This window comes from Balaenoptera musculus, chromosome 16 (assembly GCF_009873245.2).
Source record: "Balaenoptera musculus isolate JJ_BM4_2016_0621 chromosome 16, mBalMus1.pri.v3, whole genome shotgun sequence".
Lineage (NCBI taxonomy): Eukaryota > Metazoa > Chordata > Mammalia > Artiodactyla > Balaenopteridae > Balaenoptera > Balaenoptera musculus.
The window spans coordinates 35,050,875-35,065,999 of record NC_045800.1 but is presented as its reverse complement, the minus strand read 5'-3'; the positions used below and the strand labels follow the sequence as shown (position 1 = coordinate 35,065,999).

Sequence of the window (15,125 nt, the reverse complement as noted above, 5' to 3'; positions counted from 1 at the left end):
GTGCAAATAAATGCTGGCACACAATATACAGGTGTGAGGATGGCAAGAGATGGGATCCTGTTCCTAGAAAATTGAGACCTTTTCTCCTCCTTCTGTTTGTTCAAGCATTACGTTTTACAGTATATATTACAAAAGCAACAGGAAATTTCCACATTTTCCAAATTTGCTATTTCATTCTAATACTAGCTTTCTTTAAAAAAACCACACTCACTCCCTGAAGACTCTGATACTCCCATCTAATCCATCTTCCATCCTGTCAGAATGACTTCTCTAAGATGCCCCGGACCATGTTATTCCCTCCACCCCAAATCCTACAATAGCTACATCACCTCCACTAGCAATCTGCACCCAGGGAGAGGGAGGATGGGGTGAAATTCTGAACAAATCTATGACTGTCCAGTTGAGAGATGAGGAAGTCTTGAACCAGATCAGTGAGGAGAAGCAGTGGATGTTCAAGACATTCTGGAACAAAGAGAACTTTCTTTCTGCATGGCCAACATAACCACAGATTCCCCGGAGTATTTTGGCAAAGAAAATAAAAGCAAACGTTAATTGCAAAAATTTGGGCTGTTTTAAAAATTGGTTATGGGTACTTAAACTTTCCAAGGTTTTAAAACCAAACTCTGTCTTATTATTAGTATATAGAGTACCATAGACTTTAGTAATAAATTTGCCCCTGGAAATGAAACTGCTAAGAATTCACACATACATGATGTTTCTCTAACTGTAGGTTAAAGAACTAAGAATACAGGTCTCAGAACTCAATCCCCAGATCTACTTAAATTGAATCATGGAGGTCAAACTTGAAAATCTGCTCTTTTAACAAATCTCCTCAGTGATTCCTATGCTCAAACTTAAGAACCACTGAAATGCAGATTATCTGTCTGTAGCAGACAGCCACTAAAAGAGACATTGTGTGAAGTGTATGGAGCCTTGGGAAACATCCAAGTTCGATCAAGTTAAGAAAAGTATACAATGGGACTTCCCTGGCAGTCCAGTGGTTAAGACTTCGCTTTCCAATGCAGGGGGTGCGGGTTCGATCCCTGGTCAGGGAGCTAAGATCCCACATGCCCTGGGGTCAAAAAACCAAAACATAAAACAGAAGCAATATTGCAACAAATTCAATAAAGATTTAAGAAAAAAAAAAAAGTATATGCTCAGGAATGGAATACAAAATCTATAATCTAGTCAACCTTACTGTAACATGACTGCCTCAAGTACTGATGGAACAAAAAGTTAGTATGCAGGAAGCATTTAAAAGACAGAAGGGCAGACTAAGAACTTGCAGCATTTACCCAGCTCATATCAACAGGAGATAGGAAGACTTTGACCATACTGGCGGGATTACTCCTATGTGAGATAGAATGGCTCATTTGATCTTTCCAAAGCCTGAAAACCATCTATTTCCCTATGCTCTAATTATAAGCTCCTGAAGGGCTGTTCTATTAATTTAGTGCCTTGTTATTATGAAAAGGTGACTCTTGAACTAGTAGAAAAATAATCAGCCACTGAAATTGTATTTCTGTTACATCCATCTCCATGATAAGATGAAACACTGGTATTCTGATCTGTCCAGTAGACTAAAGAGGTTGGTATTTGTGCATTCATTTGGTTGGCACAAATCATCCTCCCATGACAAACAGTCCCTGGGAAGACTGGTATAATTTTAGTTCCTGGACGTGCATTACTAGAAACTGAAACTTAAGAGGATGTACCCAAATTGTGTCCCATGAGAGGCCCTGCTTCACTAAAGTAGTATCTCTCTGACATACTTCTTTTCTTTAATAAAAGCATTCCCCAAGAAGCAGCCGCATAGCACAGGGAGATCAGCATAGCACAGGGAGATCAGCTCGGTGCTTTGTGACCACCTAGAGGGGTGGGATAGGGAAGGTGGGAGGGAGACGCAAGAGGGAGGAGATATGGGGATATATGTATATGTATAGCTGATTCACTTTGTTATAAAGCAGAAACTAACACACCATTGTAAAGCAATTATACTCCAATAAAGATGTTAAAAAAAAAAAGGCATTCCCCAAGACCAAAATGTTTTAAGTAAGTCACGTTACTTACCAAAAATTATATCCTATGTACCTAGCATATAAATCTGCTTTAGAATCTCATGATACTTTCACATAAAATATTCATATTCAATATTTCAACAGAAGCAGGAGAAATACTTCTCAACTGCTGCACTTTGGCCATTTGGCTTTCTCTTCCACCAATGGTCTGGTTTTCTGATATCTATTTTCAATTAATAAGCAGAATGTAGTTTTTGGTCCAGTAAATGGACAAAAAATCTCTGGATGTAGAGATGACTTAAGGCTAAAGGAGCCCTGGACTTCCCTGGTGGCACAGTGGTTAAGAATCCACCTGTCAATGCAGGGGACACAGGTTCAACCCCTGGTCCAGAGAGATCCCATATGCCGCGGAGCAACTAAGCCCGTGTGCCACAACTACTGAGCCTGCGCTCTAGAGCCCACGAGCCACAACTACTGAAGCCCGTGCACCTAGAGCCCGTGCTCCTCAACAAGAGAAGCCACTGCAATGAGAAGCCCGCACAACACAACTAAAGAAAGCCTGCGCACAGCAACAAAGACCCAACACAGCCAAAAATTAAAAATATAAATAAATAAATAAATAAATTTATTTTTAAAAAAAAGCTAAAGGAGCCTTGGAAGACAAGGGCCAAATAAGAAACCTGCAAAGCCTAGTAGTTAAGCATGGAAGGCTTGTCCAAGATAACTCTTCCCCAGGAGGCTCCGTTTCCTACAGCTTATGAGGGGAAAACAAAAGCCCACTGGCCATGCTGTGCTGCCAAAACTGCTTGGACCTCACCTCTGAGCTGCCACGTCTCTGCTGTCAATCCAGCAGCTCCAGGGCACTCCTGGCCCAATACTTCCACTCCAAGCCTGACCCTTTCCATCTTAGTTTTACAAGGAGCTCAGAAATAAGTCACTCTGGGGATTTTTTTAAAAAATGGATTATGAAGCATGTCTCCCTTAAGAAAAAAAAACTGCCTATAAGTCAAGATAGTCAGAGTCCAGCCTAGGTTGTTTTACTCTGTGACCTTGGACATTTCACTTATCTGAGTCTCATTTCCATAATGAGAGATTTGAACTAGATGAAAGGTTTCAAATCTCTGGGGGCAGCAGCATTCCTTTTTTTAAAAAAAAATTTATTTATTTATTTATTTATTTAGGCTGCTCCAGGTCTTAGTTGCGGCACACGGGATCCGTTGTGGCTTGAGGGATCTTTAGTTGCGGGATCTCGGCATGCGGGATTGTTTTTAGTTGCGACACACGGACGTCTTAGTTGCAGCATGAGGGCTTCTTAGTTGCGGCATGCATGTGGCATCTAGTTCCCCGACCAGGGATCGAATCTGGGCCCCCTGCATTGGGAGCACGGAGTCTTACCCACTGGACCACCAGGGAAGTCCCAGCATTCCTTTTATTACACAAAACTCTTACATAAAACCCCACTTGTTCACTTCTTTCCAACTCCACTGCCATCATCCTATCCTAAAGCACCATCATCTCTTGCCTAGACTACTACCATCATTCCAATGTAAACAACCCACTTCTCTCACTCTACTCCAAACAACAGCCAGAGTACTCTTAAAAACATAAAACTGATCACTTGACCATGCTTTAAAACATTCATAGATTTCCTCTTGTACTTGGACCAAGTTCAAAATCCTTACCAGGAGCTAAAGCCCAGCAAGATCAGATTTCCTTCCTTCCTCCAACCTCATCTTAATACACCCTCCCTTCTCTCCCACCAAACTCAGCCATTCTAGGCTCTATTTACTTCCTCAAACAAACAAAGCCCTTTCTTGCCTCAGGTGCCTCTCCCCTCCCCCACCACTCCTTTTTAATACAGCTTTATTAAGAAATAATTTACTTATTATACAATTCATCCTTCTAACCCATTAGCAGTCACTCCCCATTTTCCTTGAACCCTCTCAGCCCTAGGCAACCACTAGTCTACCTTCTGTCTCAGTAGATTTGCCTATTCTGGACATTTCATAAAAGTGGAATCATCCAACATGTGATCTTTTCTAATTGCCTTCTTTCAGTTAGCATAATGTTTTCAAGGTTAATCAATGCTGTAGCATTTATCAGTACTATGCTTCAAGCCTCTTAAAATAGCTGTATTATGATGTCTGGAATTTCCTTTAAAATATTCTAAGGGAAAAAAGGAGGGGGAACATATGAAACAAGATTGGCAAAAATGTTGATAATCATTGAAGCTAAGTGATGGGTATACACTTCATTAAACAATTCTATTTTTGTGTATGTTTGGAAATTTCCAAAATAAAACATTTATTTAAAGATAAATAAATCTTTCCATCCTTTCCATCCTGTCTTTCCATCCTTTGGGTTTCAGCTTAAATAACATCTCTTCAGAGAAAACCATCCTACCTTAAAGGGACCCTCCCATTTTTCCTGCCTAGTACTTATCACAACTTTTGAGTATAAAAATGTTTGTTAATACTGATGTATTACCTCTCTCTCCCCCACTAGAGTGAACACTCAGTAGAGAGACAGCTAGGGTCTAGCACCTCATCCAACCCATAATGGGCACACAAACATTTAATGAATGAAATTAGGGTGGACAGCCCAGAACCCCTCCTTCATTATTAGTTTAGGTTCCTTCCAGAGCAACTTCTTGCAAAAGTGAAAATTTTTCCTATTACTATAAGCAGCAATACTTCAGACACTGTAGCTATGAACACTCAGATATTTCTTCAGCTGTTCATGTTTCACTCTGGGACCATCCATTCCTTTAGACAAGAAAGCTCACGTAACCCCAGTTTGAATTAGCAGGATGACATGTTTGTACCACGGTCTCACTGATACAGCTGATCTCTCCTCCCTTGGGCAGGCTTTTGGCAGAAAGACCTAACTCCAACTTGATACACAAGTTTGTTTTATTGGATTCTTAGAACCTTTTTTATTGACTAAATCATCCATTAATTTCAATAGATTTTTATGAATTAAATATACACAGAAGTACATTTTACAATAGTAACACCAATCCACAGTAAATCCAACAGTAAAGTGACTCCAATCATTCTTTCCATTTGCTCATTCACATTACTTAAAAAGATCTTTCATATTTTCCTGGCTGCTCTTTAACTAAGAAATTCTGTTAAACATCAAAAGCACTGACATAGCCAACATCTCTGTTTATGGACAAAAGTCTCCCAGAGACCATAAAAACTCATGTGAAATGAAAACACAACATATATTTTAATCAAGTGTGCTGTTTAATGTGTAGGCAAATATCATGTATGACACTAGCTATCAGGCTAGTTTCTAACAGGGGCTGCAGCTGCATAGGAAAACAAAGCAATTCAATGCAACCCTTATCAAACTACCAATGGCATTTTTCTCAGAACTAGAACAAAAAATTTCACAATTTGTATGGAAACACAAAAGACCCCGAATACCCAAAGCAATCTTGAGAAAGAAAAATGGAGCTGGAGGAATCAGTCTCCCGGACTTCAGACTATACTGCAAAGCTACAGTAATCAAGACAGTATGGTACTAGCACAAAAACAGAAATATAGATTAATGAAACAGGATAGAAAGCCCAGAGATAAACCCACGCACATATGGTCCCCTTATCCTTGATAAAGGAGGCAAGAATATACAATGGAGAAAAGACAACCTCTTCAACAAGTGGTTCTGGGAAAACTGGACAGCTATATGTAAAAGAATGAAATTAGAACACTCCCTAACACCATACACAAAAATAAACTCAAAATGGATTAAAGACCTAAATGTAAGGCCAGACACTATAAAACTCTTAGAGGAAAACATAGGTAGAACACTCTATGACATAAATCACAGCAAGATCCTTTTTGACCCACCTCCTAGAGAAATGGAAATAAAAACAAAAATAAACAAATGGGACCTAATGAAACTTAAAAGCTTTTGCATAGCAAAGGAAACCATAAACAAGACGAAAAGACAACCCTCAGAATGGGAGAAAATATTTGCAAACGAAGCAACTGACAAAGGATTATTCTCCAAAATATACAAGCAGCTCATGCAGCTCAATATCAAAAACACAAACAACTCAATCCAAAAATGGGCAGAAGACCTAAATAGACATTTCTCCAAAGAAGATATACAGATTGCCAACAAACACATGAAAGGATGCTCAACATCACTAATCATTAGAGAAATGCAAATCAAAACTACAATGAGGTATCACCTCACACCAGTCAGAATGGCCATCATCAAAAAATCTACAAACAATAAATGCTGGAGAGGCTGTGGAGAAAAGGGAACCCTCTTGCACTGTTGGTGGGAGTGTAAATTGATACAGCCACTATGGAGAACAGTATGGAGGTTCCTTAAAAAACTAAAAATAGAATTACCATATGACCCAGCAATCCCACTACTGGGCATATACCCAGAGAAACCATAATTCAAAAAGAGTCATGTACCACAATGTTCATTGCAGCACTATTTACAATACCCAGGACATGGAAGCAACCTAAGTGTCAACTGACAGAGGAATGGATAAAGAAGATGTGGCACATATATACAATGGACTATTACTCAGCCATAAAAAGAAATGAAATGGAGGTATTTGTAGTGAGGTGGATGGAGTTAGAGTCTGTCATACAGAGTGAAGTAAGTCAGAAAGAGAAAAACAAATACAGTATGCTAACACATATATATGGAATCTAAGGGAAAATAAAGGTCTGAAGAACCTAGTGGCAAGACGGGAATAAAGACACAGACCTACTAGAGAATGGACTTGAGGATATGGGGAGGGGGAGGGGTAAGATGTGACAGGGTGAGAGAGTGGCATGGACATATATACACTACCAAATGTAAAATAGATAGCTAGTGGGAAGCAGCCGCATAGCACAGGGAGATCAGCTCGGTGCTTTGTGACCACCTAGAGGGGGGGATAGGGAGGGTGGGAGGGAGATGCAAGAGGGAAGAGATATGGGAACATATGTATATGTATAACTGACTCACTTTGTTATAAAGCAGAAACTAACACACCATTGTAAAGCAATTATACTCCAATAAAGATGTTTAAAAAAAAAAAAAAGAAATGAAATTGAGTTATTTATAGTGAGGTAGATGGACTTAGAGTCTGTCATACAGAGTGAAGTAAGTCAGAAAAAGAAAAACAAATACTGTATGCTAACACATATATATGGAATCTAAAAAAAAAAAGGTTCTGAAGAACCTAGGGGCAGGACAGGAATAAAGACGCAAATGTAGAGAATGGACTTGAGGACACGGGGAGGGGGAAGGGTAAGCTGGGACGAAGTGAGAGAGTAGCACTGACATATATACATTACCAAATGTAAAATAGATAGCTATTTTAGTGGGATAGCAGCCACATAGCACAGGGAGATCAGCTCAGTGCTTTGTGACCACCTAGAGGGGTGGGATAGGGAGGGTGGGAGGGAGACGTAAGAGGGAGGAAATATGGGGATATGTGTATACGTATAGCTGATTCACTTTGTTATACAGCAGAAACTAACACAACATTGTAAAGCAATTATACTCCAATAAAGATGTTAAAAAAAAAAACTTGTGAAAGAACACTCTGGAAAGAAGAGGTTAAGATTCTTTGCTGTCACTTTGATTCCACAAGGGAAATCAACTTTTGTCTACTGAAACCCATCTCTAAAATAAAAGTGGGTATCAATGGGAAATATAATTGAATATTTTAAAACTTTATGTACAATCAATATTCATTTTCAAATCCTATTCTTTCACATCTAATTCTTCTTCTTCCCAACTGCTACTGCTTCAACTGTACTACTGGAAGCGCTTGATTTGCCAAAGAGTCTACCCTCCAACACTTGATTTCCCATCCAAGCTGTCAACTGATGCCCAAGTTCTCTCCTGTTTTCATTACTTGTATCATGAAACTCTTTCTAAAGCCTGACATTATCTGTGTCAAAAACCATTCATCAGGGCAGCACAGACCATCTCACTGCCAACTTCTCCTCTCCAGCTGGCCCCCACTGCATCCACTCACAGACATATGCTCCAATCATCTGGTCATGCCAATCTCATCTCAAAGCTTTCTTTTACGTTGAATCAGATACCTGGAGTGCTTTGCTTCCTAATCCTCTTCCATCATCCAAACAGTTCCTGAAATTCTACCTATTCCAGGAAGCTTTTCCAGGAGAGGTGAAAGATTTCACTGCCTAATTTTTGCTGACAGATCTCAAAACTGTCACAGATAATTCCCTTTGCCCTCTATTCCCAAAATGTTTACCAACGTGTATGTAAAGCACAGAATATGAGTTACAGCTAACACACATCAACAGGTTCACTTTTTATGCTTTTGGGGAAAAGTCCAAATTTGGTTTGGAGGAAAGAAATCAAGCATTAATATAATCCCTGATCACACAAATAAATGGCATGAGGAAATCTGCTAGATCATCAAATTTATACTATGTAATGCTGGCCCAGATGAGTATATTTCAAGGAATGAGAGTGGATATGAGGTACACCTGCTCCATCCCATATGACTTTGTCACTACATTTTAAAAAGATGACTCTTCTTTTTCAACTTTACACACACACACACACACACACTCTCTCTCTCTCTCTCTCTCTTTTGCCGTTATCTTCTTCATTTACAACTATCAAACTGCAGACTTATGAAGAGCAGTGACCAGGTCATTCTAGGCAGTGTTTAGCACTTGATGCAAAGATGATCATGGCTTCTGAAAACGATTACGTCAAACCTTACAAATAAAGATGCGGAAGGTAACACAGAAATAGGAAGAGTAAATATTTTTTCAGGAGTTTAGAAACTACAGGTGATCTTATATTCTTGATGTCTAGTATTTAGTATACTATGATTTTTAAATATAAAATAATTTTGAAAAAGTATAATGACAAACTCTGGTCTGCATAGGTATGGGGTTTTACTTCCAAACAATCCTCATCAATAAGCATTTAATACGTGCTAACTATATGTAGGTCACAGTGTTAGGCACAAGAGACAACTGTCCTCAAAGAACCTATCTCCAGTTGAAGAATCAGGGCATACAGAAAAGACAGAAAGAACATAAGGCAACAGAAGCAGAGGAAAACACTGCCTGTAAGGCCACTGGGCAAGGCTTCCTGGAAGGGGTAAGGCTTGAGTTAGACTTGAATGCATGAACTAAGGATAGGTTTTAGTTAAGTAAATGAGAGGAAGGGTGGACAGCATTTGCAATAGCTAGAGAGTGAGAAAGCACAAGGATTGGTCAGAGGAAGGTGAAGGGGAAAAATGGAGATGATGAGGCTGGTGAAACAGGGAGAAGTCAGATGACAGGGATCCTGAATGGAGAACAAGGGTGAGAAGGACAAAGTGATGCTTCAGAGAGATGAAACAATAGAATGGAATGGGAGGGTTAAGCCCTGAGAAACTAGAAGGAAAATACTGACGAGATCTGGTGATTAATCAGTGCCTAATAAGAGAATAGTTCCTGTTGTCTACCCCCCAGATAGTGTTCTTCTCTATTCCTTCCCGAGAGCCATCAATTTCCTAGCAATAAGAAAAAAAAATGTTACAAAATGATTTCTAGTAATATTATTTTCTACACTTGAAATTGTAAAATTATAAGATTAATAAATGTTAAATGGTCTTTATTTCCATGGTTAAAAAGTAATCAACTATACAAATGTTTTTCTTCACCACCACATGAGAACAAAACTGACGATATGATTCCATCATGACAGAAGGTTTCATTGGTAACTCAAACACATATTAGGTTCTGCCAATATTCACCTATTCAACAAACATTTACTGTGGAATAAATACTATGAATTTAATATTATTATCTTCAGGACTCAACTACAGAGTCAGAGACAGCCTGATGAATGATAAACATCACCCAATAAGTAGCCAAAAGACAAAGGTTCTGGACTTGGCTCTGACTTTGAGATCACACAGCTGGGGAAATTACTTCATCTCTCCCAACTTCTGCAAATAAGCACCAAAGCAACTGACATCTATGGAATGCTTTCAGTTTACATGGATAAGTTTTCCTCTACCATTTTTAATACCATAACTTCACTAACTAACATTCTTGAAGTTGGAAAAGACTGGTTTTAATACTTCATAATTTATAGATGAGGATACCAGATGTTAGTGATAAAGCAGTGATTCCAACCTAAGTCTTTGATCCTAAACCCCATACTCTTTCCACTACATTAGACTTACCCTACCTACTTCGTAAAATTATTTGAACAAATTACAGATATGGAAATGCTTTAGAAAAGTTACAGCAATACACAAATGAAAGCAATATTATTTTGTTTGGGTGTGGCCAGGAGAGAATGAAAGTTTTATGGGGCTTAGAGCCTATACAAGTTGAGGCTCTCTCTTTAAGAAAAAGAATACAATGATAAGGTAAAAATCTTGGAGGGGACCCATGAAAGTGAGGATACCTGAAACTTAACTTTCATTTAGCTTCAAGGTAAATCTGCCTCTGGATGTAACACACAAAAAATTCACCAGCCAACCTACTAAGATAAAGAATTGCCCTCTAAAACCTAACTTCTGTCTTCTAAGTAGTGTGAAAAGAACACAGTGGACACAGAACAACAACAAAATATACGTATGCTTGGCCTTTATTCCCTCAAGATCATTCACAATAAACCATATAACAAAAACTTCCAGTTATAAATAGTCTTTGCTATATCTTTATTAGGATTAAAACAAGAAATTACCTACTAACAACAAAAAATAATTATAATGAAAGTGACATGAGAATTATTTCGCTAAAATAATTAAGCTAGAACATCATACCATACAGTAATTATTGTTTTACACACACACGGGTATAAACACGCACACACTCATATTTACTCACAATTTGGCAAGCAAAAGATCTCATTAAAAAAAAATTTACCTCGTCTTCGCCCATAGCTCCTGGCTGCATGTAAACACAGAAGAAAACCATGGGTATTTGTATCAAAATGGTGAATTTAGAAATAAAAAAATATTCACACAAACCTTTTCTAAGTATTCTCAGAATCAATTAATCTGGAGATACTGTTCAACTTGACTACAGACATATTATATTAAAAAAACCTTTATGAAGCACAAGTTAAATCACAATCTTAAAGAGAAATTCAACTGCATGTGGCAGCCACTGGAAAAGATACAATGGGTGCTTAAGTTTCACAAGTCTTATAAGGATTTATATTGTGGCCCATTATCTATATCAGATATAGATAGAGTTCTTTAAAATTTTTTTCTGATTTATAAATCTTCATTTGGACTATATGTTACCACCAGACATCACTTTAAAGATAAAACCATTCATTCTAAATAAAATCTGCAGCATGTGGTGGTCATTCTAAATTTCTTCACACACACACACACACACACACACACACACACACACACACTTCACAGAGTCCCCTGAAAACTGTATACACAATTAGCTGTTGCTTTACAAAATGTGTTTCTGTAAAATTTTCAGTGACATTTCTCTTAGCCTCCTCAGTTACTTTCCATACAGTATTACAAATGCAGGGAAAACAATATATTTTTCATCTAGAAAGTGAACTGAAAAAGTAGAAAGGGATTAAGGCAATGGGTACATCCCAGGCTATGCTGAAGAACAGAGCACTTTAAAGATTTTCTTCCCCCTCAAAACTCAAGGCCCACAGAATGCATTGTTACAATATTTAATAGAGCTAGACTGTGGCATCCTACGTATATTGCTAGGAGATCCTGTCATCTAAAATGACTTTTCAAAGTGCAATGTTTTTCAAATTTGAAACCCCGAGTTCTGTAAAAAATAAATGAGAACTCTAATCCATTTTTTAAAGGCATGAAATGTTATAACATTAACTTTAAACTAAAAAACAAGGATAATTTGGGGTTACATTTGCAGTATAAGGTAGAACTAAAGAAAACTACTTCTCTCCTAGGAAAAGAATTCAGACTTCTCAGCTAGAAAGTTGAAATACCAGTTGGCCAATCTCATCTTCTTCTAGTTTCCATTTTTCTTCAGACATCGTACTCACCCCACTGACACACCTTTGGCCTCTTCACTTTCCCATGACACAAATATTAAAAAGTATTATCCAGATTAAAAAGGATTACTCAAACCCTACTTACTCCCTAACTCCATCCATCGGTATAACTCTCAACGAAAAACACCTTTTCTGAATTTACATAGCAATTATTGTTTGCATCACTTACAAAGGGAATGCACTCTAAAATAAAATTTTAAGGAACTTTTACACTTTTCATAATTTGGACCTGAAATTCATCTTCTCAGAAAAATAAATGGTAGTTTCCTAGCTTGGTCCCCCCAAAAGCCTACTTCACTTATAATAACATGGGTGAATTAACACTAATAGACAACACTTAAAAAAAGAGATGAAAACCAGTTTTTTCTTTTTTTTTTAAAGTATTTGTTTGTTTATTTATCTATGGCTGTGCTGGGTCTTCGTTTCTGTGCGAGGGCTTTCTCTAGTTGTGGCAAGCGGGGGCCACTCTTCATCGCGGGAAAACCAGTTTTGATGTCCTACCATTTATTTTTGTCCTTTTCCCATCCCCAATGATGTCATGCTGTCCAACACCCCCCAGTGCAAAACCTCTATTTAGAGAGAAAATCAAACATTCTATATTTCAAAATTACTCACTTCTCTCCCAAACAACACATTCCCATTCTTCCATTATATCTGATTTCTGGCCAGATACTCAATAAAAAGAATCTGATTACGACACTAAGGTACAAATGACTCATCAGACCTTAACATCCCTAAAGGATAAATGAAAATGCTGTTCACTCAAGTCTTCAATTGCTAACCATTCAGGTAATAGAGAACACAAAGTGCACAGACCCAGACAGGCATGGGGGCGGGGAGGAGCACCCTGAACTGGGGATGGGGTAGAGTTGCAAAAGGTGTACTTGGGAGTTGTTTTTTGGGTTTTTGTTTGTTTGTTTGCCTGGGAGGAGGTTTTATTTATCTCTCACATTGAAACTGCAAAAATAGATCAGTATTTCACAGTTACTTGGGAGTTGTAATCAAAGCTTCCTTAAAACAGTTGATGATTTTTATAGATTCTTCTCTTTTTCCCATTTCTAATCAAAGACAGAAAATTGGTTCATGTCAGTCTGGAGGCTCTGATAATATGGAGGCAAAGATGGCATATGGAATAGGCAGCCAATTTAAAATAGTGATCTTGGGCTTCCCTGGTGGCACAGTGGTTAAGAATCTGCCTGTCAATGCAGGGGACAAGGGTTCGAGCCCTGGTCTGGGAAGATCCCACATGCCGCGGAGCAACTAAGCCCGTGCGCCACAACTACTGAGCCTGCGCTCTAGAGCCCGCGAGCCACAACTACTGAGCCCACGTGCCACAACTACTGAAGCCCGTGTGCCTAGAGCCTGTGTTCTGCAACAAGAGAAACCACTGCAATGAGAAGCCTGCGCACCACAAGGAAGAGTAACCCCCGCTCGCCACAACTAGAGAAAAGCCCACGCGCAGCAACGAAGACCCAACGCAGCCATAAATAAATAAATAAATATATATATATATAAAAAAAATTTTGCTCATGAGGGCCATTTGCAAATAGACTAATTAGAGTCAAACTCTTCCCTAAGGGAGAGATAATGAAGAGAACACCAAGGAGAGAAATTTGGGAGCACAGAAGTAGTGCTTTCCCCTGAGAACAAACATGACTTTTAAACAAGAAAGACAATTGAATATATAAACTTAGCATGAGCCAGCACAAAACAATCCCACATAGAAAAAAAGGAAATAATGTGACTAATTCTGGGTATATAATATATTCTATGCCAGTACAGATTTATACCAGATATGACAAGATACGATATACTTTCAAAGTCCAAGAACTACTTCCTCCACGAACTTTCTTTATTATCAATCATCATCATTACAGATAAAATTCTTTTACTGTTTCATTATGTATTAAACAACTTTAGACCTCATAAAATATTACATTCAATTTCTAGAAGTCAAGGTAGTAGTTACCCTTGGCTAGGGGTATTAACTGGAAGGGAACCTGAGGGGAGGTTCTGGGGTATTGGTAACGTTTTGATCTTGATCTTGGTACCGGTTAATCTGTGTTCAATTCCGTGATAATATATCAAGCTACAGTATATATTTATGATCTACACACTATTTGGTATATAATTATACTTTAATAAAAAACAAAATATTACAAACATTTTAGACCGATTCACTGGGATAAAAGGTTATAAGATTAATGTAGAAGGTCCAAAATGCTAACATTTTTGTAGTCTTTAAATCATAAACCTGAATAATCCAAAATTGAAAAAAATTAGACTTATTTTCAATTCATCAGAATAAATATAAAATGGTACATGTACTTTGCAGTGGGATATGCCAGTTACTCTAAAAATAAGTTTACATGATCAATGGCTAGTACCTTGTGAATGGCACCTCATGTTAACGGTATGGTGTTTGGTTAGGCACAGGAGGCGGCACTGTAAAATGGATCATCTGTTACTCCTTAAGACTTGGCCTGCACTCTGTTTTAAATGGCTGCACTCACACATGTGATTCCCTAAGGGCAACTTAGGATCTGATTTTAACATCTAAAGTAAATCTTCAGCTACATGGATTCATCCACAGTTGCTGAAGTTTCTGTAAGCCAAGTAACATCATACACAGATTCTACTACAGAGGTTCAAAAATGCTCGTGCATGGCACAACAGAGAGAGAGAGAGAGAGAGATCTCCATTCTCTTGTGGATCAAAGTAGCGTGCACCCATTTCAGGAACTTAAGCAGAGTCCCTGGGATGCCATACTTATGAAATTAAATGAACAAGATACAGAGATCTTAGTACAACATTTTACAAACTGGCTTGGAAGTATCTGTCAAGGCTGTTAAAAGTTAACTGTAGGAACAAATTGTTAATTACCTTCCTTGCAATAAAATCAGTTCCTTAAAAACACCTTGTAAACTTATTTTTTGAATACCATTTCAGTATACAAAATTAAATTCTATTCGAACATCTAATGGTCCCTTTCAACTTCCATCTAAGTACTAGTCATGCAAAAAATTCTACCTAAGATGGGTTAAGATCTTTAAGTTAGTACAAAAATATCTCCTTTTCCCTAGTTAGACTGTA

At 38.1% G+C, this 15,125-nt stretch overlaps 1 protein-coding gene across 5 annotated transcripts in view; it reads right to left on the bottom strand.

Annotated features, from left to right (window-relative positions):
• CPEB3 (cytoplasmic polyadenylation element binding protein 3) overlaps nucleotides 1-15,125 on the bottom strand; it is a 181,438-nt gene that overhangs the window by 75,015 nt on the left and 91,298 nt on the right. For 3 of the 5 annotated variants that reach the window (XM_036829282.1, XM_036829283.1, XM_036829285.1), the window contains exon 5: nucleotides 10,898-10,921. The exons of the other annotated variants lie outside the window; for them this stretch is intronic. In XM_036829282.1, the coding sequence (XP_036685177.1) occupies nucleotides 10,898-10,921 (24 nt within the window). The remainder of the gene's footprint in view (nucleotides 1-10,897; nucleotides 10,922-15,125) is intronic. 5 annotated transcript variants of the gene reach the window in all.